Raw genomic sequence first — 25,060 nt, forward strand, 5'->3', positions numbered from 1 at the left:
CATTAGTTGAAATGAAATCAAGACAAAATAGATTGCTGGTTTCTGCAACGTGCTGCTCAGCATTGTCGCACTTCTCCCCCTCTGGTCCAGGCCGGGTACAGCACTCACAGCAAATGTGCGAGCTCTTGTCTGGATGGAGCATGGCCTGTCTCACTAACATCTCCTGGATATTGACGCACTGGTCTGTCAAAGGCAAAAGCTCTGTCTTCTTGTGGCTACTAGGTGGATTTTGTCTTATTCACTCCTGCTCCTGAGCAACTCATGTAGCAGACAGGTAGAGAAGGGAAGAAACTGTGCAGGTGTGAGACCTGGCTATTAAAAGGAAGTTGCTTTGGGTTAAAGTTGTTTTATGTATATATATAAAGATATCAGGTTGCTTTGGGTTAAATTTATTACATAAAAAATAAATATAGAAAAAGATATTGACAGTACGCTTTCTTTTCTACAAAACTACAGAGCAGCCCTGGAGAGACAAACTTGATTTTCCATCCTGTTAAACTGTTCAAATAGTCCCTTAGCAGAGGCTTGGCCCAGACCAAAGAGCACACCTGACAGTTTGAGGATTAGCGTGAGCATAGGGATATTCTCCATGGGCAATTTGGATGCTGACACCTTGTTTGGAAAGGTAATTGGAATGGGTTATCCCCCGTCAGTTTAACTTGGCACCATCTTTAATCTGCTCGTACAGAGGCAGGCTGCAGGTTTAGGTTGATGACCAGTGTCAGTGTTTGTTAAAGCTGCAATCAGATTACTTGGCAATATTTTAGGTGTTGCCCATGAACGTGAGACCAATATGTGTCCTGGTCCTGGTTCTTAAGAACCTGCCAGCCTAAACTACTGATTTTCCTCACTTCATGGGCATAAACTTAATTTCCATTCTGATTGATCTCTCTACACTCCGAATTTGTTGCAAGATCATTAACCAACTGCTCTGGCTGGGGAAAATCAGCAAATAAGTGGCATTTTGAGGCAAGGACACAAAACATAACGTAACCTCAGCTGTAGCAAAATGGTCAACCCAGTGGCAAAAATGGCAGTTATCTTGGAAAAATGACAAAATTATACAACTGTAGAACAACATGGCATCTATGGGATCATGGAATTGAAAGGAGGTTCCTTGGAGTTTTAATACTGTGCTGAACATTTCACTCTCAAACCAGCTTAGCACCGTCATGACACTCGGTGACACTGTGACCCTTGGTTTTGGGTACTGGAGTTGTGCAAGATTCAGATGGTAACACTGTTGCTAATGTGAACAGCAGACAACAGGGGATGACTGACGAAAAATGGTAGTTGTGCCAATCCTGAGGACAGACAATTTTGTGGAACAAAAGAACCCAATAAAATCAATTACACAGATTCAGGCCAGTTTAATAGAAAACAGGAAGAGATAAGGATGGACACCGCTCCGGATGCTCAAGCTCTTGACACTAACGGCGGAAGGGGGGCGCAAGAACGGCCATTAGGGGCGGGGCGGGCCGGGCGCTGCGGAGCCGCCGCACACCGCCCGCCAGTAGCATGCGCCACCATCTTGGCTGTGGGCACCTTTCCCTGCGTATCCGCCCACTTCTCTCTCGTCAGCCAATTGCCGCGCGGCCCGGGTGGGCGAGGCTGGGCACAGAGCGCGGCGGGACGGAAGTGGGCGGGGCTGGCTGTGCGCGGGAAGCTGGGGCGCGGGGCCGGGAGCAGGTAGGGGTTTCAGCGATGTCGCGGGGGCAGTTGCGGTGGGAACCGGGGGTCGGTCACGCCGGGAGGGGCCGGAGGCAGCTCCGGGGGGGCCCTGTCTGCCCCGAGGGCCGGCGGCGGCTTTTTCGCCTCCCTCGAGGCTGAGCGGCCGTGTCTCCCGCAGGCCGGCCGGCGGGGGAGATGCAGTTCTCCAGCGCCCAAGCGAGAGGGAAGCACCCGTGGCTGTCGGGGGACCGGCGGCAGCTGTACCCTCACAGCCTGCAGTTCTACCTGGAACCCCCCACGGAAAACATCTCGCTGGTGGAGTTTGAGAGTTTGGCCATCGACCGCCTGAAGCGTGAGTCCCGTCCTCCCACAACCCCCGAAGCTTTGGTTGTTGCTGTCACGGATGTGTGTGTGTTATTGGCGGGCTCGGGTGCCCTCTTTGCCTGTTAGTAAAGTGAACTGGCTGCCTGCTCATGCTGAAATGAACCTTTTTTAAAGGAAAACGTGTTGCTTTGGGTATTTCAGGGAGCTGTGACTGATTTCACAACGCACGTTTGGGGCACAGCAGTCAGGACTGTATAGTTTTGGTTTACAGAGGTGGTTTCTATGAGCATATTTCACTTTCTAGGTGTTGTGGCATATCTGATGTCTCAGTGGTTCAGACCACTGTGGCTGGGAGCAAAGGTTCCCCTGAACTCCTGAAAGTCACTGAATCAAAGGTTCCCGTCATTAGAGTGAAACCCGCTGTTTAGAGACTGATCCATCACAAGTTAGCTGCCTCCCTTTCCTTGTTGACTGTGTGGATCCCAGAGTTGGGGAGCTGTTCAGGATTTGTGGGCCACACCTTCTCTTCCATATTTCTTGACCCTTTGCTCCTCATATTACTAAAACCAATTCCTGTGGCCTTACCCCAGGTTATGCATTTCCCAGTACATGATACAGTTAGATTTCTTTTCAACATTTTTTCTCTAACATGGACTTTTTCTTTTTTCCCCAGTGCTGAAAACAGTTGAAAACCTTGGTGTGAGCTATGTAAAAAACGGTGATCAGTACAACAGTAAGCTGGAGTCTGAGCTCCGGAAACTCAAGTTTCCCTACAAAGTAAGTGACAACAAAAAGAGGGAACTCTTTTGCTCTTTATTTTCTTTACACCATTCAGGAATTCTGAATAAAAGTAGAACTGATGAAATATTATTCCTAAAACTGAAGTTTAGTCATTTTGTCAGAGAAGTAGTTTTTTAGTCATTTTGTCAGAGAAGTAGTTTTTTCTTTGAGAATATGGGTTTGTTTGTGTAGGACAACTCCCTTCTGTTGGTCAATAGCTCTCTGAGCATGAGCCAGCAGTGTGCCCAGGTGGCCAAGAAGGCCAACAGAGTCCTGGCTTGTATCAGAAACAGTGTGTCCAGCAAGACCAGGCAAGTGATCGTCACCCTGTACCTGGCACTGCTGTGGCTGCACCTCGAATCATGTCTTCAGTTCTGGGCCCGTCACTGCCAGACAGACATTGATGTGCTGGAGAGAGTTCAGAGAAGGGCAACGAAGCTGGTGAGAGGTCTGGAGCACAAGTCTTGTGAGGAGCAGCTGAGGGAACTGGGGCTGTTTAGCTTGGAGAAAAGGAGGCTGGGGGGAGACCTTATCGCTGTCTACAACTACCTGAAAGGAGGCTGTAGCATGTTGGTCTCTTCTCCCAAGTAGCAAGTGACAGGACCGGAGGAAATGGCCTCAAGTTATGCCAGGGGAGGTTTAGATTGGCTATTAGGAAAAATTTCTTAATGGAAAGGGTTGTCAGGCATTGGAACAGGCTGCCCAGGGAAGTGGTGGAGTCACCATCTCTGGAGGTCTTTAAAAGACGTATAGATGAGGTGCTTAGAGACATGGTTTAGTGATGGACTTGACAATGCTAGGTTAACGTCTGGCCTTGATGATCTTAAAGGTCTTTTCCAACATAAATGATTCTATGATTCTTTAATAATGTTGCATTTATTGTCTTAAAGATGAGTATTAATACATGGTTGAACAGCAATGAAAAATTAATTATGGATTTTTAATCTGGGAGAGATTATTTCTCTGAAATACTAATAAAATGTTCTGTAGGCCTTGACTGATGATGATTATGAGGCAAGAAGAAAAGACCATATCTCTCATTTCATACTACGCCTTGCTTACTGTCAGTCGTAAGTACTTTTTGGATTATACTGTACACTTATTATTCATTTTAAATGTATACAGATACTACACTTCTTTATTATAGACATAACAGATATTATAGAGTTGCCTGGCCACTAAATAGAGGGATAGGCTCAGATTTTTTTTTTTTTTTTTTTTTTTTTTGCTAGGAACCTGATTTCAGCTGTGATGAAAAGGGATACTCAAAGTCAAAATTAATATCTAGATTTTGTAATAATTTAAAAAATTGTATAAATATTTGGGTTTTACCCACAGAACATTGATTTGACTCTCTTCCTTTTGACATATTTTTTTGAGATTAAAGCACACCAGTATTAAGTGTCTGTCAGGCATTTGCAGTGATTGATAATTTGATTTAAATTAGCTACTTCATATGCTTAAATTGTTCATTACTGACCAAAGACCTCACTATGTAAATAAACTTTATATTATTGCCTAAAGAGAGGGCCTGGTTTCTGGAAAACTAAAAGTACCATCTGAGCTTGAGGTTTCCTCTACTGACTCTGCTTTGCTTTCGAATTCATTGCCATGGATGATTGCACTGCATTTTTTTTGTGTGTGTGTAAAATCTCAAGCACAAAGTTGGTCCTGCCAAGTGCATTTCTCTTGCTTCAGCTGTAGTTTTCACATGAAATTATAGAGGTTGTCAGTGCCTTATGTCTGTTAGCAGCTTTGTTATTCATCAGTGTGAACTCCTGACTTCTTGCCATTGCAGTCCATTTTTAGAATGAAAACTGGCAAATGTGAAGTGTGTACTGTTTTGAATTGTTAATTCAATAATTGAACTTTAACTTGTGGTCTAGTTTGTTTAAATTAGCTGAGTGTGGTAGAATACATATGATGATACTGTGATAGCTGACACGACTGAAGTGCTGCTATGGATGGATTTGTAGGCAAAAGCAGATGGGAAGGGTGAGTAGGAGGGATTGTTATCCAGGCCAAGACAAGGAGCTGGAATGGGTGGGGCTTTTCATTGGAATGGGTGATGACACAGTTGGGAGTTCTGTGGCAAGTGGTGGAGAGTAGTCCAAGGTGGCCGACATCACAGTAGGCGCCTGCTACAGACCATCCGATTAGAATGGGAAGTAGCAGAGGCCTCCAGATGGAGGAAACCTCACCATAACAGGCCTTGGGTGACTTTAAACACCCTGAAGTCTTCTGAAGTATTCACATCCCATCATGTTGCCCTTTCAAATGACATCCGGGCTGTGCTGAAGACAGTTTGATGTATGTGATGGATGAGCCAGCTAGATCTGTGGTGCATGACAGCAAGGAACAGGTTGTGGGTGTGGAGGTCAATAGCAGCCTTCGCTGCAGTGACTCTGATAGTATAGTTTAAAATCCTGAAAGAAGGGAGCAAGTTGAATAATGGAATTACAACTGGAATTCTTTCTAACCTTCTCTATTTAACATGTATTATTTGTGACTATGAATAGCAAAAGTATATTGGTTTTCCTTCTAGTGCTTATGTTTGTTGTGTGTATTTTTATATACTCCCTTAGTCATACTGGTCGTGCTGATTTTTACAAGAAGTTATCTTGCTTTACGTATATTGTAAGTTTCTACTAAAACCCTCTGAAAGGCAGTATCTTTAAGTAGCTGGGGACTAAACAGCCCCTGAAAACTGGATGTTTCTTATTAGGTAGCTGGTGGAATTTGGAATAGTCGATTTGTTTCCCATTATCCTGTCTTGTAAAACTTAGAGCATTTACAGAATCACAGAATCACAGAATCGACTGGGTTGGAAAAGACCTCAGAGATCATCGAGTCCAACCCTTGGTCCAACTCTAGTCCGTTTACTAGATCATGGCACTAAGTGCCATGTCCAATCTCAGTTTGAAAACCTCCAGGGACGGCGAGTCCACTACCTCCCTGGGCAGGCCATTCCAATGCCTGACCACTCTCTCTGTAAAGAATTTCTTTCTAATATCCAGCCTAAATTTCCCCTGGTAGAGTTTAAGCCCATGCCCCCTTGTCCTATTGCTAACTGCCTGGGAGAAGAGACCAATCCCCACCTGGCTATAACTTCCCTTCAGGTAGTTATAGAGAGTGATGAGGTCACCTCTAAGCCTCCTCTTCTCCAGACTAAACAACCCCAGCTCCCTCAGCCTCTCCTCATAGGTTACTATTTAATAGGTTATTATTTAGTTACTATTTAGATGGGACTGTTCCTTTTCTTTGGGAGACGAGATACTGAGGGTGTTGGTAGTGACACATATGAAGAAAGTTGTGTTCTGGAAGGTGGAATTGTCTGGTGGCAAAAATCTGATCTGGAATTCAGGAGGTATCTATTTTTATTGGTCTGTGGTTTCAGGAAAAATAAGTTTGGGTCAGATTCACAGAAGGCCACACAAGCCATATAGCAAAAACTATAGGTTAGGTATTTGTTTCGGGAGTGGAATTCACTGAACTTTGTTGTCTGTGCTGAGAAGGGAGGAAGGCATCTGTGAGTGATGGTAGGCAGCATGCTGAGTGAAAGGCTGCTTCACTCAGAAATAACCAAGCAGGGACTTGGCTCAACATCTGCCTCTGTCACTGATGTGACATATTTTCCACCCTGCCCTGCATCTCTATAATGGCACTGGAATCTTCTGGAATTAATGATACATGCAGATAATTGGACTGCCTGCTCTTTCTCTGCAAGCTATCTTTTTAAAAGAAGGTCCTTGTGTTTTGTAGGAGAGCTTATCTGACTGCAGTTCTTGCTTAGGAGATACATGGGAGACATGTTTCAAACTCCATGTTTCAGGGAGAATCTTAAGAATTAGACTGTAGGCAGGACAGAGGTGGGCAACTTGTTTAAGGCGAACCACCATGCAGGAATGAATAAAAGCTATTTTGGGCCACAGAATCAGCAGGAAAGAGCCTGGCTCTGTAGTTTAGGGGGAAAGACTCCTTCTCAGGGAGGAAGAACCTTGGATAGGGCTCCAGGGCACTCTTCTTAAACTACATGCAAATGTAGTTTTGTGTTGCTGTTTATATACAGATGGTTTGATGCAATGTTTCAATAAAGTGGCTTGATGATCTGTTTCTGCTTAAAGTAACTTTTTTTTTTTTGTTTTTTGAAAAGGTGGACTTAGTGATTACTCATAAAATGGAAAATAGCATCTTAAGCACTGTGAAGTGACCCTATACCCAGCGTTCTTCATTCTCTTTTGAAAAGCAGCTATTTCAGGGACAAGATCTTTCTGTGCTCTGGAACTTGGATGTTCCCCAAAAGATAAAATTGGAAGGCAAATAGAATATACTGTTTTTATCATACTAGGTCAGAAAGATAAGCTTGGCACAAATCATTAGGTTAATTGATGAAAGCTAGGATTGTTTGGAAAAATGTACTTAAAAAGACATAATTGCAAACTAGCTTGGCTTCAGTTCCTTGTGGTCCACCAGGCAGTTGTGTTTACAGGCTGGTTTTCCTGCAACACTGCTCTAAGTTTTCTAGTTGGCCAACAGTGCCACCCAGGGGTAGGAGTTTACATCAACTTGTTTTTTTTCCTAGTCTCTATTAGTCCTCATGAACTGGATTATTATGTTTTTTACATGATCTAAAGTGGCCAGCTCTACAATTCTTGTCAGTTAAATTCGTAATGTAGTCATCATCTCTTGACTGTTCTGCCTTCTGAAATCCAACACTATAAAGCTTATTCCCTGCTTTCTATAGCTTTGAGTAACGTGCTAACACCTGGGAATCTGAGTGCTGGGATGCTAGCAATCCAGTATGCAAAGAGTGATGTGAGTTCTTACAGACTGGCTTCAATGTTGTTTTTATTCTATGCCACCTAATGACTCCTGTCCCTGTGTTAATGTTTATTTTTCTACTGGCTCACCTGCAGTTGCTAAACCCCTTTTGATTGTTTGTCAAGTGTTAATGTTCTTTTTGTGTTCCTCACTCAGGTTTGTTGCCATATGTTTTCCTTTTGCCTGGTTATTTTTTGGCTAGCACTGTGGTTACAGTATCTTGAGATGTGTGTGTATTCCTGCAGCTGGAGATAACCCAAAAATTAAGAATTAAAAGAAGTAGGCTTTGTAATATGTTTGCCTCATCAGGTTAATTGTGACATTAATTGTATGATGAAGTAGTATTGTGCCTTGTTGAAGAAACAAAGCTGTCCTTTATGTACTAGAGGAGAATGTTATCTGCAGTTGGTTATTGTTACTTAAGATTTAGTGAGTTCCCTTTAAAGGGGAGTAACAACTTTGGTACCTACAGAGCAATTTTTAATGTTGAGGTTTACTACCTCTGTTCTTCCAAAATATCTGCCGTCCTGCCTCTTTGTGCATTGTCTCTTCAGAAGTCTTTTCTGACTGAGCGTTCCTTCCTGAAGGTTTCCTACCTTCTCTTCCAAGTTCCTCAGTTCATGGGTCCCATGCCAAAGGCAGCACTACAGTTAATGCTGTGTTCACTAGATTTGACATTCAGTTTATAAAGAAAGAGAGAATGCATAATCATAAAACAAGCGTATGTTTTTTTAAAATTATTATTTATTTCCAGTGAGGAGCTCAGGCGTTGGTTTCTTCAACAAGAAATGGATCTCTTTCGATATCGTTTCAGTCAACTAACTGACAGTTTAATGCAGAAATTCATGGAACATGTGGACTTATCTTTTGAAGCTGTAAGTATGTTACTTTCTGGATTTGTGTTATATAGCATGTACCTGATATTTTTTAAAATTCTCATTAAGATAGTTTTAGTCCTGTTTTGTTTTTGTTTTAGTTGTTTTTTTGTTTGTTTGTTTGTTTGTTTTTTATTAAAAAAAAGGCATTTGTGGCTTTAAAAAACAACCACACACAACTTCTGAACTTGGAGAATAGTCATGCCATGGTAATTAAAGGAAATGAAAGGAAAACGTCTGTTGCAATTCCCGCATTAATGATTTCACTAACATTTTTGCATTGCAAATATGAACTATTTTGTTAGAAAGCTCCAGCTTTTCTTGTAGCTCTCAGAGTAAACATAATAAAAACACATGTACAATCGTCACTCTACTGAAAAAACTTTCTCTTGAAATGGTACTTACTTAGAAGAACTTGAATATTCTCAAATTTGTGACTGATGTGCATTATATGTTGCTGGATTGAAAGATCTGGCACCAGTGCCTGTTGATGATGAAAGATGACTTGTGAAGTGTTGAGAATGAATTTGTCTAGCTAAACAGTAACACATTGGCTTTCCTGGGTCTTTGAGAGACTGTTAGAAATGTCATTCTTTGGTTCAACAGACTGTTCAATGAATGGTGTATTTGTGGAGCTGTATTTCCATTGCTTATTCCCCAGTCTCATATTGTCCTGTCACAGTTTCAGCATTCAGGCTTGTGAGAATAAATTAATGTTTGCAGGCTGCTGGAAATAGCTAGGAGTATGGCTTCGTTCTGTACTATTCAATGTGCCTTCAATATGTCAAAATGATTAAGAAGGTATTTCTTTCTTACGCCTATTGAGGCAACAAAGCATCATTTAATTGAACATCTACTTTCCTGCTTCTGCTTTTTCACCCCCTTCCAATTCTGCTAGGAATTTAAGCAAAACTGATCCTTCCTTTCACTGACATTTATAAAACATTTGAATTACTAAAGAATTCCATATGTATCTGGAACGGGTCCAAACTCTATGGTGCTATGTAGGGACCACTGTAAAAGCAGTATTCATTTTTGCAGTGTTGTAATTGTAAAAGGCTTTAAAAGGGAAATGAAGGCAAACTATTCCCCTCATACATCTCGGTTAGAAGTTACAATGTTTTCATGCCTTATTGTACATAAAAAAAGATGAAAATCAAACTTTGTGCTCCACCTGTTAGGAAAGTCTTCTGGAAAAGGAATTAGATTTTCATATTACAACTCATTTTCCCTATTGGTAAACAGATAGAAATTCTACTATGGGATTTTAATTGCTTAAGATATGCTAGGAAAGTTAGTTAAGTTTCCCTAAAGCGAAGACAAGTGCCTTGCATTTTCTAGATAAAGTTTCTGCACTTCAGAATTGTAATCTGAGACATTCCAGAGCTGCCGAAGTTCAGACCTCGGTGTAGTCTGGCATAGTTATGTCTCCAGTTAACAATTCTAAGAACCACTGTAAGAAGTGGTTATCAATTATTATTAAAAGAACTGGTCAACCTTTATTATGGGAGGAGGAATAAGTGAATCATTTAGTACAGTTTTGTCACGGTTGTCTTCATTTACACCACCAACAAAGTGAATGTAACACTGAGAATTCACTATCACTTCTCTCATTTACATGTTTACTTACATGCATGAGAAAGTGAGACGTATTCATTTAATTTTTTTTTTGCAGGGGCTTTGCAGGCTAGTTCCTGAGATTTTGTGAATTATGGATTGAGAAATATTGATTTAGAGAATCAAGAAATCTTCAATCCCACTCAGGGATAATACTTAAGCAGCTGTTAAGATCTTATTCAAACACTTTAGCGGCAAAGATCTTATTTAGCAACTTTTTGGAAAGAACAAGGTTGTTAACAACTAGAAGAAAAAATATCAGACTTTGGAAGTTTTTTATATGACAGCTGCACAGAGTTGGAAATAAGAGTAGTTCTGATCTCATGATTAAAGAGAATTTTAATCAAAGAGCAATAGCTTTCTGAAGCTAAAATATAAATTACATTTAATGAAAATGAATGTTGCAACTTTTAACTTTTGTCTTGTGACTGACATTTGTATTGCTGATGAAGCAAAATGCATGGGCAGGGGTTTATTAAAATAAGTAAATACTTGCTCTTGGGAGTTTAACCTGATTGTAAAGATGCCCTTTACTTCCACAAGGAAGTCTACAAACTGTTCAGAGTGTTAAGATTAAAGATGATGACTTCAGTATAATTGTGTTTGAATGTGCATGGGATTATGATAACTCAAAATTTCTGCTGTTTGTGAAAATAACCTCTTTACATTTAGTATAAATTGTGGAATTTTGAAGCTTAGGTAGGTTCTTCCTTTAAATGTTTTTACAAAGCTATCACCAGATTAAGTTAGTCCAACTTTAGCATTTCTGTCAGAAGCCTCTGGAACCTGGACTTTCTGAAAAAAAAATGGAATTTTGCTTTGAGTTTGTATTTGGGGCACTTTTTTAAACTACTAACAGGTAGATTGCATTTTAGTCACTATTAGGAAATAGCTTTGGCCAGTCTGTTTCCGGCATGTGTGGAAGATGCCCGGACTGGTACTGTTCAGCCTACTGGAACATTGGTGTTCAAAATTTTATAGTACTCTGAAATATTAGTGTCTACATTATTGTACCAATTTATGCCAGCATGGACAAGAGGTAGAGTATCTGGTATTGAATAAAATGTCAAGAATGGAAAAGAGTTGAAAGAAGGCAAAAGTAAAAGTAGGGGAGAAGGAATGATGGACCTCATTCTCATGCCTTTGTTTTGTTTTTATAGTGGTGAGCTGTTAATTTTAAGTGTACCATGGTGCGAAATGACAGCCTCGTGAGTGTATGACTTTCTCTTGTTTTAATTGCTTTTAATTTAAACTCTGATGTAGATATTTGTAGACTGTTATTGAGATTGGGACCCTGCTGGAGCTTTTGATGACTGGGAATCTTCTGGTTAGCTGTAAATAGTAGGTGGGGAAAAAAGTTACATAAATGGCAGTGGTCTTTTCCTTTTGTTTAAGCATGGATATGTTAGGTTGGATAAGAAGAGATTATCAGGTTACTGGTGGCAAGAACTGAGGTTGTGCCCAAGAGTAGAGGCTGATGAGGATTATTTGAAATTTTATAATTGTTACTTCCCAGTTTGAAAAATTCAGTGATCTCAGCTTCTGAGAGGATGTATTCAACATCTTGGACATTAACTTTGGCTTTTGATTTTTGACCAGAGTTTGGGACAGTAATGAAAATATTTTCTTTTTTCCTTTGAGTTAAAGCATTCTGTGTAGTGTCAGGAGTGTCAGGCTCTTAATTTGAACACCAAGCCTCAACTTTATTTTGGAGAAATAAAAATAGGTATTTTAATGAAGTGCTGTTCTGCCTGCACATAGTACAAAATTAATACACACTGGTGTACTTTATAGTATCTGCAACTAGTTGTCTTAACTAGTTCATTTCCGTAATTTGTTTTCAAATTTATTTTCTAAACAGGTTTAAATCTGTTGGTATCGCATTAGAAATAAATGATTTAAGATCTGTGCTGTTCAGACACTTAATCCTTTTTAGATATCCTTTTAAAAATTAAAACAGATTCAATTTTGAAGATGATTTCTATTTTAATAGTAATTTCTACACCTTTCAGGAATAGCTCCCCCCTCAAAATAATTGTATTGAGAACTGGAAGAATTCAGAATTTAGCCTGTTTTCTCTGAAATAAGTTGTGGTTGAACCATGGTGTCAAAGTTGATGTTTACAATATAGTTTCCTTCCTAGTAAATAGACATTGGGGAAATTTAACTTTTGAACTTTACTTTTGACAGTAGTTAGAACATTTGGGGCAAACAGAAACGATTTTGTATACACATGTACTTACTCTATGATACAGTATTTGGTAGAAATCCCTTCCATGTGTTTTCCTGCGGGTGATGAGGCTTGAATTGGGAGGGGTTAGTCTTGGCCTAAGCAGTGTGTATTATGTGACACTTACAATAATAACTTTTAGGAAATAACATTTGGCAACATATTAGGATAGGTATTTACTAACTAATTTAAAATGTAGTTTTCTTAGAGCAGTGTCATCTGATTGATACCCAGCTGTGGGGTATTTCTCTTGATGTTACCCATTGCCTGGGAAAATGGCAATTTGAATAGCATTTGCTTCTTGTTAGTTGAAATCCTGTTGTCTCACAAAAAGCATCTGGTTGTTCAGCTTAGAGAACTGGACTTAAAGGAACACTTTCTACGCTTTATATTCTGTGATTCTGCAGTTGTCTTGTTAAGTAAACCTTATATTTATCCTTGTTTGGCACTTCAATTTCTGTACCTCAGTCTGTAATCTTGTCTGTCTTGACTTTTTCTGTAATACTTCATGGATAGCTTGCTCTCAGGTGTCCACCAAATGTTGGGCAACTGCTTAAGGGACAAGAGCCTGGAAGAATGGTTAATAGTCTTGCTTCAAAACAAAACTTTTTTAAAAATAAAACCACTACACATGGATCCATGATTCACTCTTTTTTCACCTGATTATATATGTTTGTGTTATTTTAGTGTTATGTGGTTTGTCAGCCTTTGAATATGTTGATGTGGGAGTTTCCCGCTTTTGATGTTTCCTTATCCTGAAAGGAGAGTTACGTTGCCTTTCAGGACACTGTATTATGGGGTATTCAGAATGAGAAGAAGATTCTGATATATGTTTTTTGGTGTTGTTTTTTTTTTTTTTTGAATTAATAACAAATGCTTATTAATCTGTTCCCTGTTTCTATGGCTTGCTTATTTTTAATCTACACTTTATAAGTGTTTTCCCCAGATATGTTTTAATTTGGCTTTGTGTTTCCTGCTTTCTCTTTTGGATGTTCTCATAGCTTATATTCAGTGTGGCAAAGCTGTACTTTTCCTCAGAACACCATTTACTACTTGGCACTGTCAGAGGTATCTCCTTTGAATCCCTCAATCGGAGACTTTCAGGCTCTTGTCTGCTTTGCCTTGTACAATTTTGACTGTCTGAGATGAACCACTTGTTCATAGACATCAAAGGACACGTGTGTCCTTTCAGCATCTGCAGCTGAAGGTCTCTGGAGGTCTATGATGTATCTTGTGTTGATTTGGAAGAGACAGTGAACTTCTGATTCCTTTCCACTTGCTTTTTGTGAAAACTTGCCACCAAACTTGTTTCCTTTAGCCACTCAGACTTTCTCTGGGGGCTGTTTAAGGGTCTCTCTTTTGTTCATGTGGACCGATGTGTTCTGTGCTTATTTTCAAAACACTATATATTTCTTCTTTTTTTGTGTTTAAGACTTTCAATAGCACTTTGAAGATGGCAGTTGTTTCATTTGACTTGTACATGAAAACTTCACAGCTTTGCTTGCAAAGTCCTCGGCACATGCAGATTCATGTCTCACAGTGGTGGTCATCATTCTGCTGCTTTATTTCCTTTCCGTCAAACCAAACTCTACCTTCCAGTAATGCAAGTCCGTTTCTTTTTGTTCTGTCCACTAATTGAGAAAGGTAGGCTTTTTGTTTTCTTCCTCTTTGTACATGCCTTCTACATTCAAGATGGTTCTAATTATACTTTCTTCTTCTTTCTTCTTTTAGCCTTTCTTTGCGTTTAGTGGTTTATCATTTTTTGTGGGTGTTCTTTCCCATTTTTTGATGGGGCAACGTCTTTTTTCAAGTGCAGTGTCAGCTGGTCAGAATATTCCAGCTGAACCAGTGCCAATTCTGAGATGACATGGAGATTAAATTAATGTATTCTTTGCATTTCCTTCTGCCTCCCATAGCGATGTGATAAAGCAGCTCCCAAGCTGGAGATAGAAAGGTCTCACAACTCCTTTTCTCAGCACCCCTGGTTAATCAGCTCTTCCTCTAATTGACGGAACTGGCTTCATTGTAGAACCTTGCAATGTCTCTGCTGAAATACAGCCTTCGGTTTTAGACCAGATTGTCTTGTCCGATCCCTTTCTCAAGAACCCTTGCGGTCTCCCAGCATTTAAATATGTAATCTGCTCCTATTTTAATGTACAAACTAGTAACTAAAATATTACATTTAATTTTAAAATTACATAGTGGAACTTGGCTTAATGCCTCCTCCTATTTTTGAGTTAATTTCTTCCATGTATGACTTTTCTAGTTGGCTTTGCACCCAGGTTATAGGACACTCAGTGGAACTGTTTGCTTGTTTGCTCACGAAAGTGTCCTATGAGCGACTTACAAGGATTTTTGACGCGATATGACACCTGCTTTTTTTCCTGTCCCTGAGGTCTGTTGAACTGTCATCAAGGCAGTGAGATGGGCTTCATGCAGTTTGTTTTTCACAGATCCACATGGGCTGTTACTTGTCTCCTGGTTTTTCCTGTGCTGTGAGATGCTTTGATTTGTTGCTGGACCTTTCCAGGAATTTAACTCGATACACTGGAACGTGGAGTGGAATAGAATGTAAAGTTTTATCCTAAATTTATTTTTCAGTGATTTTTAATCATCATCTTGGCTCTTCCGATTTGCTTTGACCCTTCCTTCATCTTGAGACTGTTAATTCCTTGAAATAGACGTATTTCCTCTTTGTTGCTTCCACAAGAAATGAAAATTGATAGTTATTATCATATCCTTATCTGTGGTATAAGGGTGAAGCAAAATTGAATTTAGATTCCATTCAGTGCCTCTGTTCTGTGTTATCTTTCTGCAATGTGCAGAAGAAATAAACTTAAAAGTGTATTATGTTTCTGAAATACATCTTTCTGTGTTGCTGTTTCCTCTTCACAGAGCATAAAAGATCCTGTTTAAATTATCTTAGAATTTCTTCAGCTCTGAAAAGCCTCTTGAAATTTCAGAAATATTATGAGATTTTTTTTATGACTTCTAGGTTAGATGCCTTCTTTTTGGGTAATTACCAGTATTGCGAAATTAACCATATTATTTTTTTAAATGCTGTTCTAAAGCACATTATTTTAATAAAAAGTTTTGGATCATAGTAATGAGGAAGGAACAGCAGATGGGAATAGTCAGCTGGGGGAGCTAATGCTCTGTAGCGCATCTGCCAGTGTGTGTGAGGAAAGAATAAGAACTGCAAAATAAAAGGAAAGAGCAAAATACATTAGTGGAGTAGCTCTTCTTTGATGTTCCAGTTGAAGTACTTTTTTAGCAGCTGTAAGCAGTAGAAATTAAACTTCTTTAATTTCCATTTTTATGATCAGAGCACTCCTATGAGACACTTTCTGATATCACTATTATGCTTTCTTCAAAAGAATTTATCTCCATAGTGGGGCAGTTGTATAAATATTTGTAGTTTGGCTTCTTGAAAAAATGTTTTATGACTGCGTTTATTGGGTATGGAAGGTCCTAAAGTCAGATTTGGATTAATGAGAATGGAACTAGTTTGTCTTTACTGTGGAAAGATACAGATGAAAGAAAATACTCAATATCATGTCTAACTGCTTGAAGGCCGTGACTGTAATTACCCTTTTTGTTACCAGGTGTATAAACGAAAATGTTCTTCTAATTGGATTTATGGCTTTGCAATTCAGAAGCATCAAATAGTATTTCTTCCTTTCCCAAACAGGATGGGGAAAAACTGTTAAAAGTGGAAACTGTCTAGAGCCTAATTTTACTGTGTGGTCACTTATGCCAAGTTAAAGCAGTAATTATGTCCAAGTGGGATGACGTTTGCATTTGCGAATGAAATGGTTCTGAATTCTATCTTAGTTTCTGGCTACTTGAATCTTACGTTTGTCCCTTTGTTTGAAAAACCAATGATGATTGTGTTACAGGTGACAACAAAGGTTGGAAGTGATGCATGTGTAAGTGGGTGATAGTGCCTTATTGCCAAAGTAAGCTAAAAATACATATTCTGTTTTTTAGCTCCATGCCTATGGTCATAATAGAAATAAATTGTATGTGGAAAGGCTTAGGAATAGTTTTTTTTTTTTGAATGCTAGGATTAGTTAACTAAGACAGCAAAACATTTATACCATTAGCACTTTAAAAATGTAGCAGGTTACTCTCATCCTAAAGAACTTCATTTCAAAGGAAATTATAAATTTCTCAGTTTAATCATTTGTGTTTCAGAAGACAGATTTAAGTGAAACCAAGTGACAGCTTTGTCACATAATTGACTGTTCCATTGTAAAAATATTTATTTTTCCACATAAAGAGAAAAACCCCATTGATATCTAGGTTTGTAGGTACCTCTTGTAGTTGACTGTAGTTATGTTAGTGGAAGAAAACCCTGGGGAGACCTCTTTCCTCAGAAGTACCAGCAGTGTGGGAATCGAGTTTAACCGGTAGGTCGTACTCCTTAGACCATTGTACTGCAGGCCCAGGATTGGTAGACCAACTGGCAGGCCCTTTTGCAAAGCAGTGCCTTTTGCAACCCTGTCTTATTCACTGGCCGCAACCCAAAATATCTGGGTTCACTGCAAAGCAACTTGAGTGTTCTACTGAGCTAACATTGGGGTGATATTTGACTAAAACATTTAGGCTTAAAATGTAGTATTCTCTTATCAACTTTTTAAATAAAGCTTCATTCACAGGGGAGTATAAATGCATCTTGTGGTTCTAAGAGGGAGAAATGTTGGTTGGAAGGAGGGACAATATGCGTTTACTGTCTTTTCATGCACTGACAGGATGGATAGGGAGGGGTCTTTACCCTTCTCTAATGGATTGAACTATAAGCAAGACTTCATTATTAGTCATGCAGAAAGCTAGCATTTTGCTGCAATAATTCTAGTTGCATGTATTTACTTGCACATATGGTGTTGGTGATGTTCTATAAAATTGTGGAATTAAGTAATAAATGTGATTGAAGAATACATAGCTACTGGGGATGTCCCTTTTCACCTTCATAAACATCATGAACAACAGTTTGTAGATGATGCAAAATGTGAATTAAAGGTTTTAATTTGCTAATCATCTCGGTTTGATTACAAGCAGATGCTGATGATCTGCAGAAGTCTAAACGGACCCTTGGAGGAAAGCTTTTATTGCTTAGCATTGACTTGTGAAATTGAAGTCAAACCAAACCGCAAACTGTACAGTCACTTATGCCCCCTTTAGTGCACTAGAGCACTATGATTCTTACTGAATAGCTTTCTGCGGTTCATTGTTTGAGTTAAATAGGACCTTTGGAGTCCACTGTGAGGTTGAATCCTTCTGTACTGGCTACCGTACACGTTCTTCCTAGCTTGAAGTGTATTGTCATCCTGCTTTGATAAAGTTATGTGCTTTGAAATAAAAAGTGCTAAAAAGGTGGCAGTAAAAATGAGATGATGAATAAAAGCGTTCTTCCTCGCAATCTAGCTGAAAACAACCAGGTAACATTCAGAATACAGTTTGAATCCTGAGGCAGATGTTCTGCTGTAACCCTGGATTTCTAAAATAATAACAACTGGCAGCTGTACCAGAAAGGCAGTGGAGAACAGGTATCTCCTACACCATGTTCTTCAGCTTATGGCAGAAAAGGAGGGAAGGGAACCCGCACTGCTTGGGTGATAATGTGCTCTAGCACTGAAGGGTTGACCGGGTGACACTTGACTGCCATCAATGGCTTGGAAATTATGAAAGAATAGCAATTCCTAACCTGATCCTTGTAGATCCTCAGTTCTTAGCAATTGGGAATTTTGGATTCCTGGAAGAAACTTAGTATAGACAAGGAGAATGATGTCAACAAATGCCCCCTTTTTTTCTATAAATATTTTAGACATGCATTTGGGACATAAGGGAAGAGGAAATTGGGAAATCATAGGGTATTTTTTTTTAAATTATATCCATATGTTATTCAAGAAGAAAATAAACTCTTTGGATATTTGAGGTGTTCTTTTGTGTTGGTTGGGGTTAAGAATGTTTTCAAAATGAATTTATTTTTCACATAGCAGTGAATGCAGTACCTTTGGGAATGTTTATATTGTTCCTTAGCACAGCAGCATAAAAGCTGACAAGATAGTTTGTGCAGGATGTAATTACACTGCAAGTAGAATTTACTAGCTGCTGTTTTGGACGTAAACTTCATAAAATGGTCTGTAAACACTGAAATACTCTTCCCTGCTAATCCCGTGATTGAATCTAGAGAAGCATTTGTTAACAAGTTTCTGTAAAATTGAGTCTGATGTTGGCATCGTGATTTGTAAATGGAAGGAAACTTGTTGCTGTATTTCTCATCAGGATGTTCGGTTAGCTCTTCAGTCATGTGCAACTCTAATATGTATGTGGTGACGTTTCTAGAATAATCTGCAGTATGTTTTTTTGTTCAGCTTTCCTTTTCGTGGATGAAGGGAAATGTTTGTCAGGAATCTAGGAAACTGGACTCTGTGATTATGGCAACCATGAATTAGCTGCATAGTTGAGGAGGATCCATAAAATGTCCTTTCTGTGCCCGCTCCTGAGAAAAAGTCCAAATAACATTTCAGTTGATGGATAAGAATACATAATAATTCCAAGTGCTGCCCATTGTATTTTCAGGGATGCCAGCCACTTGAACTTGAGCTAAAATAGTAAGTTGTATTACCATGGGAAATACACATTTTTTTTTTTTTTCTTAATTCAGTTTGTGTCTAGCCAAAATGGAGTTGATATCTCTTGAGAAACATTGTAATCAGATTTGTGGGTTCATGGAATGTGTTTGTTTTTTTTTTTGAGGCTCTTCATGCTATAATTGGTAGTACAGCTGGGAATTATGTTCTTTCCTAATCAAGCTAATATTAATTAACCAGCTGAATACACTTTATGTTCTTAAATTTAATGGTGTCTAGGTTCTAGTTCTAGCTTAGTTTATACTGTGCTTTGTGGAGATGGAGAAGATTGACTAAGAAACAATTGTTTTGTCTCTTTGACACTTAAAATTGCAATACAGCACCGTATTGAGAGACCAATGCTATCTCTTTTTGGGAAGTGTGTTGTGCCATTTGAATGCCAGCTGATCAGTGACTAAAAGAAAGTTTTAAAAAGTTCACTTTCAAAGGGCACCAGTGATGTGTGTCTGTAAATACCTGAAGCTGAGTCTTGGAAAAGGAAAGGACTCACGCATTGAGTTCTTGTTGCTTACTGGGAGACACAGAAACTACAAAATTAAGTAGCTGTGAATGTATAGTAGTATAATGTGTGCATGCATCTTTATCTCTTCATTAGAACAGAGTAGGGATGTCAAATTTATTTTGGAGTTTTTGGACTGCCTCAATGCCAGTGTTTGTTTAACCAAGCCTTACATATTAAATTATTCATATTTTAATCTAAATTTATGTGTCTTTGTGTTTCCAGGACAATTCTGTGATTAAAATCAATGAGTAAACTGCACATAGGAAGCAAGAAAACTAGAAATAATGCAACTCGCCCCAAATCCTTGCTTCCTTCCTTTCCTCTCATGCCTTCCCTTTTCATGTCTTGATTTTTCTCATTTTTCTAAGTCTCAAAAATGTACAATGAGGTGTTAAATTCTTTCAAGCTGGAAAGGGAAGAGCCTTTTCCTGGTGTTATTGGTCTTTGCTTGTGCCTTGAACGCAGCATCTGTTGGCAACAAACTAATGAGGCAAAACTAGTGAATTGTTCTCTGTGAAGTAAAAAGTTGAATAAGTTCAGTGCGGAGGGTCAGATAAGCACCAGATAACACCCTCAGAAGAATTCTGTTGTGGGTTTTTTTTTTAAGTCATTTGAGTATTACAGTATTTTATCTGGTGAACATCAAGTGCTGTCAAAAATTAAGTAGTCTGTTTATCTTTCTAATCTTGATTAGAATACTAAAAGCTGTATTTAATTGTCTAATTTTTAATGATTGCCAGAATGTGTTCTTGTAGGTGCTATTTTAGAGAGGAAATTATTAAATGTACAACCTGTAGTGTTCTTGTTAAAAGAAAAAAAAAAAAGTCTTTTACAGCTTTCATGAACCAGGAAAAACTGGGATATGTGTTTCATGATGCTCTGTATACAGAGGTACAGGCATGACCTAACTGAAAGCTGGAGTCTGAGTTTAGACTATAAAGAGTTTTTTTCATTGCATTAGATCTTCAATCAATTTCAGTACTTAAAAGGGGCTGATAAGATGGGGACAGGCTTTTTAGTGGGGCCTGTTTGGACAGGACGAGGAGTAATGATTTTGAACTAAAAGAGGGGAGATTCAGACTAGATACAGGGAAAAAAGATTTTACAATGAGGCACTGGCCCAGGTTCCCCAGGGAGGTGGTAGATGCCCCATCCCTGGAGACATCCAAGGCCAGGCTGGACGGGGCTCTGAGCAGCCTGATCTGGGTAAAGTTGTCCCTGCTCATGGCAGGAGAGTTGGACTGGATGAGCTTTGAAGGTCCCTGCCAACACAAACTATTCTGTGATTTTATGTGAAAATAGTGAAATCCTTAACGCCAATGTAAGGTTATTTTTAAAGTTCCAGTCTTTAGGGAAGGAAGTTTTATTTTTAAATGCATTCTGGAGTTGTCTCTCAGCTTTCATGAGGGGCTGGGGATATCCTTGTTTCTTCTTTCTCTTTCTCCATTAGCTGAAAACATGAAGGCAATGGGAGTTTGGTGAAAAGGCAAGGAGTGAAGTGTTTGTAGGGCTGCTGAAGGTTTGCCTAACCTATAAGATACCTGAGGCTGTAAAAAGTAAATGATTTAACAGCTTTGTAAGTATTGTTTATTTATATGATAAATATTGTTTTGCAATAATATTTGTGTTTATTTAAAAAATACAATTTATTATTAAACTGTATTTTCAGTAACACTGTCTGCAGTCTTTATCCAAATCGTTATTTATGGCACATTAACCTGTTTTTCTGGAGGTTTCACTAGCATCACTTTTACCCCAAGAGTGTTAAGTTTTTTGCTAGTGAGATGCGAGAAAATCTAAAATCACTGTCACTTAATATCTGTACAGGATTTGCATGGTGGAATTGCTAATAAAGAAGGATCTAGACAGCTTGTGAAGTTAGAGTCAGGGTAATTATTTTATGTGTATATATTAAAAGATAAAAACTCCTGGAAATTAAATATAATACTGAACAAAATGGTTTTGTTGATGAAAATGACAGAATTGTTTTTCAAAAAACAAATAAGCAAGGAATCCTTGCCTTTAGGTCTCATTCTCCCCCCAGTATTGAAAACCTATCTATGAAACAGTCACTGGACTGTTTTAATGGCTTTCTGTAAAACAAACAAACAACAACAAACAAAACCCAACAATGGAGATATCCTAGAAGAACTACTGCAATTGTAACCACTACAGCTGTACAATATGTGGTACTGTTTTTATTCAAAGGTAGTTTCACAGGGTTTGGAATGACATGGTGGACTGGGTTCTCTTAAGCAATTTCTACTGAGAAAGCATAAAACTGTTAAATTTGGAAAATGGAAGTGACTATTCTGGAATTAAAATTAGAACTTTGGTCTGTACAAGGTGGAAGGAAAGCTTGCAGGCTCATCTGCTGACTTAGATTTATACTTATTTAAACAAGAAATACATCATCTGGAAGAAGTAGCTGGGTTTGGGTAGCACTGTGAAATTTTTATATAGTTCCAGGGTCTCACATTTGAAAAGCAGGAATCTTTCAAAGTATAACAAGAATAAGATGAGTGCCTTTTATAGAAAGTGTTTTCTCATATCATTTACTTGAATCCATGTAATGTTTTTGATACAACAGCTTTGTTAAAGAAAAACGTTTTCCTTAGAGGCTTTTTTTCCCTAAGCCTTAGATTTTAACATGCAGAAATATCATGCCACTGTGTATTTCTTCTGTCTTCAAAGTTACGTGCCTCTGCCTTGCCGGCAGCTTTGTTATTGTTTTTTAAAGTTGATTTTCCTGAGAGAGTACTACAGATTACATCAAGATGCAGACAGGGTAACCATAAGCCTTCTAGACATTGCTGCCTTGGCCATTTCATATGCATCCACCAAATCACTTCCATAGAGGGGATTTGCTGAGCTACTCCTCCAAGTTTGAAATTAAAGAGTCCTACCTATGACTTCCAAGAAAAGCGTTTTGTTTATTTTTTTTTCAGTTTTTCAACTGAGAAGAAGGAAAACAACTTTTGTTTAAATGACCATTTAACTGCATAGAAGTGTTAGTCAACAAATTAGATATTAGTCCCCACTCGGAGAAGAAACTGAACCGCTTATGCACATCCCTTTCTGTGGAGAGGAAGGGTGAAGGGACACCGAGTGGCTCTTTGATCTTGTGTTTGGAGTCTGGGTATCTGTTGCATGGGATGGCCTTGGCTTGGGTCCTGGCTGGTCTCCAGAAGCTCTCCTGACCACAGCCTTATATCACCTCTCTGTATTTCAGAGGACACATAGATGTCACACAATGTGTTATACTTTCACATCGGTGTCCATCTGTGTTTTGGGAAGGTTTTCTGTGTTCCTGAATATTTAATCCCTTCCAGTCAGGGACTGTTTCTGTTATACTTTATCAAGAATGTGGTGTGCAAATATTTGACTCTTGTTTCATGTAGTGTAAGTTATTAGGTATAATTGCTGGATTATCAGCATGTATGATCTGTTTTGTCAGACTGGATTATTTATGATTTAGATTTTTTTTTTAAAATTGATTATGTTTTTCAGGTTTTAAAGCCTGAGCTTAATCATGAGTTAAAGCAGAACAATTTGATTTCAAATTTCAATTTTGGTGTTTAATTATTTTCTGTTGTATAAAACTCTAAAATGATTTATTGACTAGTAAAATCATTACAAGGTGCTAATTTTTAGTGTGGTTTTTCTGCTGTATTTGGCATGTTATTAGATAGTCAAAAAGCATGACATATATTTATGTATATACAGTATTTAAGTTTTTATATCAGGAAGTATAGCATTGTCCATGATTTTTCAAGCTAGAAATTTTGGCTTAGATACTTGGAAGTTGTTAAATCAGATCATTGCTGCTAAACTTACCTGTTTCAAGAACTGGGAAAGCGCTAACATTTAGAGAACAATAAGTATACCATTGTTTTTACTCCTGAAAAAAAAGGCGAGAGAGATCAGTCTATGAATATGAGATTATATGTCTTGTTTTTTAAAGCCTAGTTTTAAAACTGAGCTGAAACTGAAGTTTTTGTCAAAATTCTGACAGAGTTGCTTAAGTCCTTACTAACTGCCATTGAGTCATCGTGCTTTGTTTTAATGCGTACAGTAAATCTAGATATGAGCAGAGATTGTCACAGGTTTTATTTTGAAGAGGTTGAGTTTTAAAAAGTCTATTTTCTAGTTCTTGTGTTAATGTTTGGAATTATTATATTTAAAATCTGCACTACTGCTTCAGAAGGGAGGTTATTTAACAGTGTTCGCCACTAGTGTTTTGCTTGTTTCTGACTAGTTATTAGTGATCACTTGCTGAATATGTAATTCATTTTCCCTTGTCAACTGAAGTGTTGATATATTTACAGATTATTTAATCTTTTAGCTCATGTTAATTAAAAAAAACACCTTATTCTGAAGTATTTCGGCAGTTTTAAAACAAACTTTTAATTTTAGATTAGTGAAGACCTGAAAAATGAATTGTCAAGTGAGCTGTCTACATCAACCCCTGGCTTCACTATGTCTAAAGTAAAAGAACAAATGTTCTATAAGGTAAGTAGAAATTGGTGAGTTCCGCATATTTACATTCATTCTCTTTCAGTTAAACTTGGAGTTACTGTTTTTAAGTTTACATAATACTATTGCTAACCATTAATCAAAGTATCTAAATTAACTGTGACTAACGAGAGTTCCTCTTCTTCATGTCAGTATAAGGGTAGAGGGAGGGATTGGGAGAACAAAGGGAGCTTTGAACTACCATTAATATCTTCTGGCCTCTTCTGATGTCCCTTGTTTTTTGCTACAAAACCAGTTTTAACGTTTCCCAGACAAATGATGTAACTTGTCTGGCTGACAGGCTGTTCAGGATAGAGACACTGTCAAGTATCTGTTGCTGAAACTAGGTTGGGGCTGATTGTGTTAGTCTGAAATTCTTTTTGCAACAGAGCGAGGGGAGAGAAAAGAAGTATCTAATGTAACCCACTGATTCTTCTCTGGAGCAAAGTTGTTTGGGTTCCAGATCTGCTTCCAAGACTTTTATATATATAGCTGATGTTAATTAAATATTTCAAGATGTCTGAAACAGAAGGCCAACAGAAGTCCATTTTCAAATATCAAATCAGTAAGGGATGCAAAGCTACGTAATTGGGCCTCTAATCATAGATGCAAGCTTTAAAGTAGCTTATTTTGCCTGGATGCATGACTTCCTAGAAGTAAACAATGCATTTTCACCAAAATAATGATCAGCTATTCCAAAGTCAACATTTAATTTCAAAATATTTATGTTTTGCCTGGATAGAGCTTCGCTAAAAGAGAATGACTTAAAGCTTTACTGGTCCATTTTGAATCTTAGCGTTGTAAACATTGTTACTGCATTATTTTGCTGTTTCACGGTGTGGGCTTTTCTTCTATTTCAGGTTGGACTTGCAGATGCTGTGGATCTCTTTAGAGCCAGAAGAGTGTTTATTAAAGATGGTTTTGCATATGTGCCATTTAAGGACATTGTTGCGATTGTTTTGAATAACTATAGAGCAAAGTTATCTAAAGCATTGGCGGTAAGTATGATAAAGTCTGATTTTTACAACTGTTGTTGTATTGTTTAGTGATGCTCTTGGACAGTAACCTT

The 25,060-nt window shown here is 38.4% G+C and overlaps 1 protein-coding gene across 3 annotated transcripts in view; it reads left to right on the plus strand.

Moving 5' to 3' along the window:
* Positions 1–1,609: 1,609 nt before the first annotated feature.
* PRIM2 (DNA primase subunit 2) overlaps positions 1,610–25,060 on the plus strand; it is a 98,685-nt gene continuing 75,234 nt past the window's right edge. Inside the window, exons 1-7 of one of the 3 annotated variants that reach the window (XM_065056176.1) lie at positions 1,610–1,689; positions 1,850–2,023; positions 2,669–2,772; positions 3,766–3,845; positions 8,351–8,471; positions 23,893–23,988; positions 24,852–24,989. In XM_065056176.1, the coding sequence (XP_064912248.1) occupies positions 1,867–2,023; positions 2,669–2,772; positions 3,766–3,845; positions 8,351–8,471; positions 23,893–23,988; positions 24,852–24,989 (696 nt within the window). In that variant the 5' untranslated portion in view covers positions 1,610–1,689; positions 1,850–1,866. Of the gene's footprint in view, positions 1,690–1,849; positions 2,024–2,668; positions 2,773–3,765; positions 3,846–8,350; positions 8,472–20,926; positions 21,149–23,892; positions 23,989–24,851; positions 24,990–25,060 lie in introns of those variants that run through there. The other 2 variants (XM_065056179.1, XM_065056178.1) reach the window with 2 other exon arrangements.

This window comes from Columba livia, chromosome 3, assembly GCF_036013475.1.
Source record: "Columba livia isolate bColLiv1 breed racing homer chromosome 3, bColLiv1.pat.W.v2, whole genome shotgun sequence".
Lineage (NCBI taxonomy): Eukaryota > Metazoa > Chordata > Aves > Columbiformes > Columbidae > Columba > Columba livia.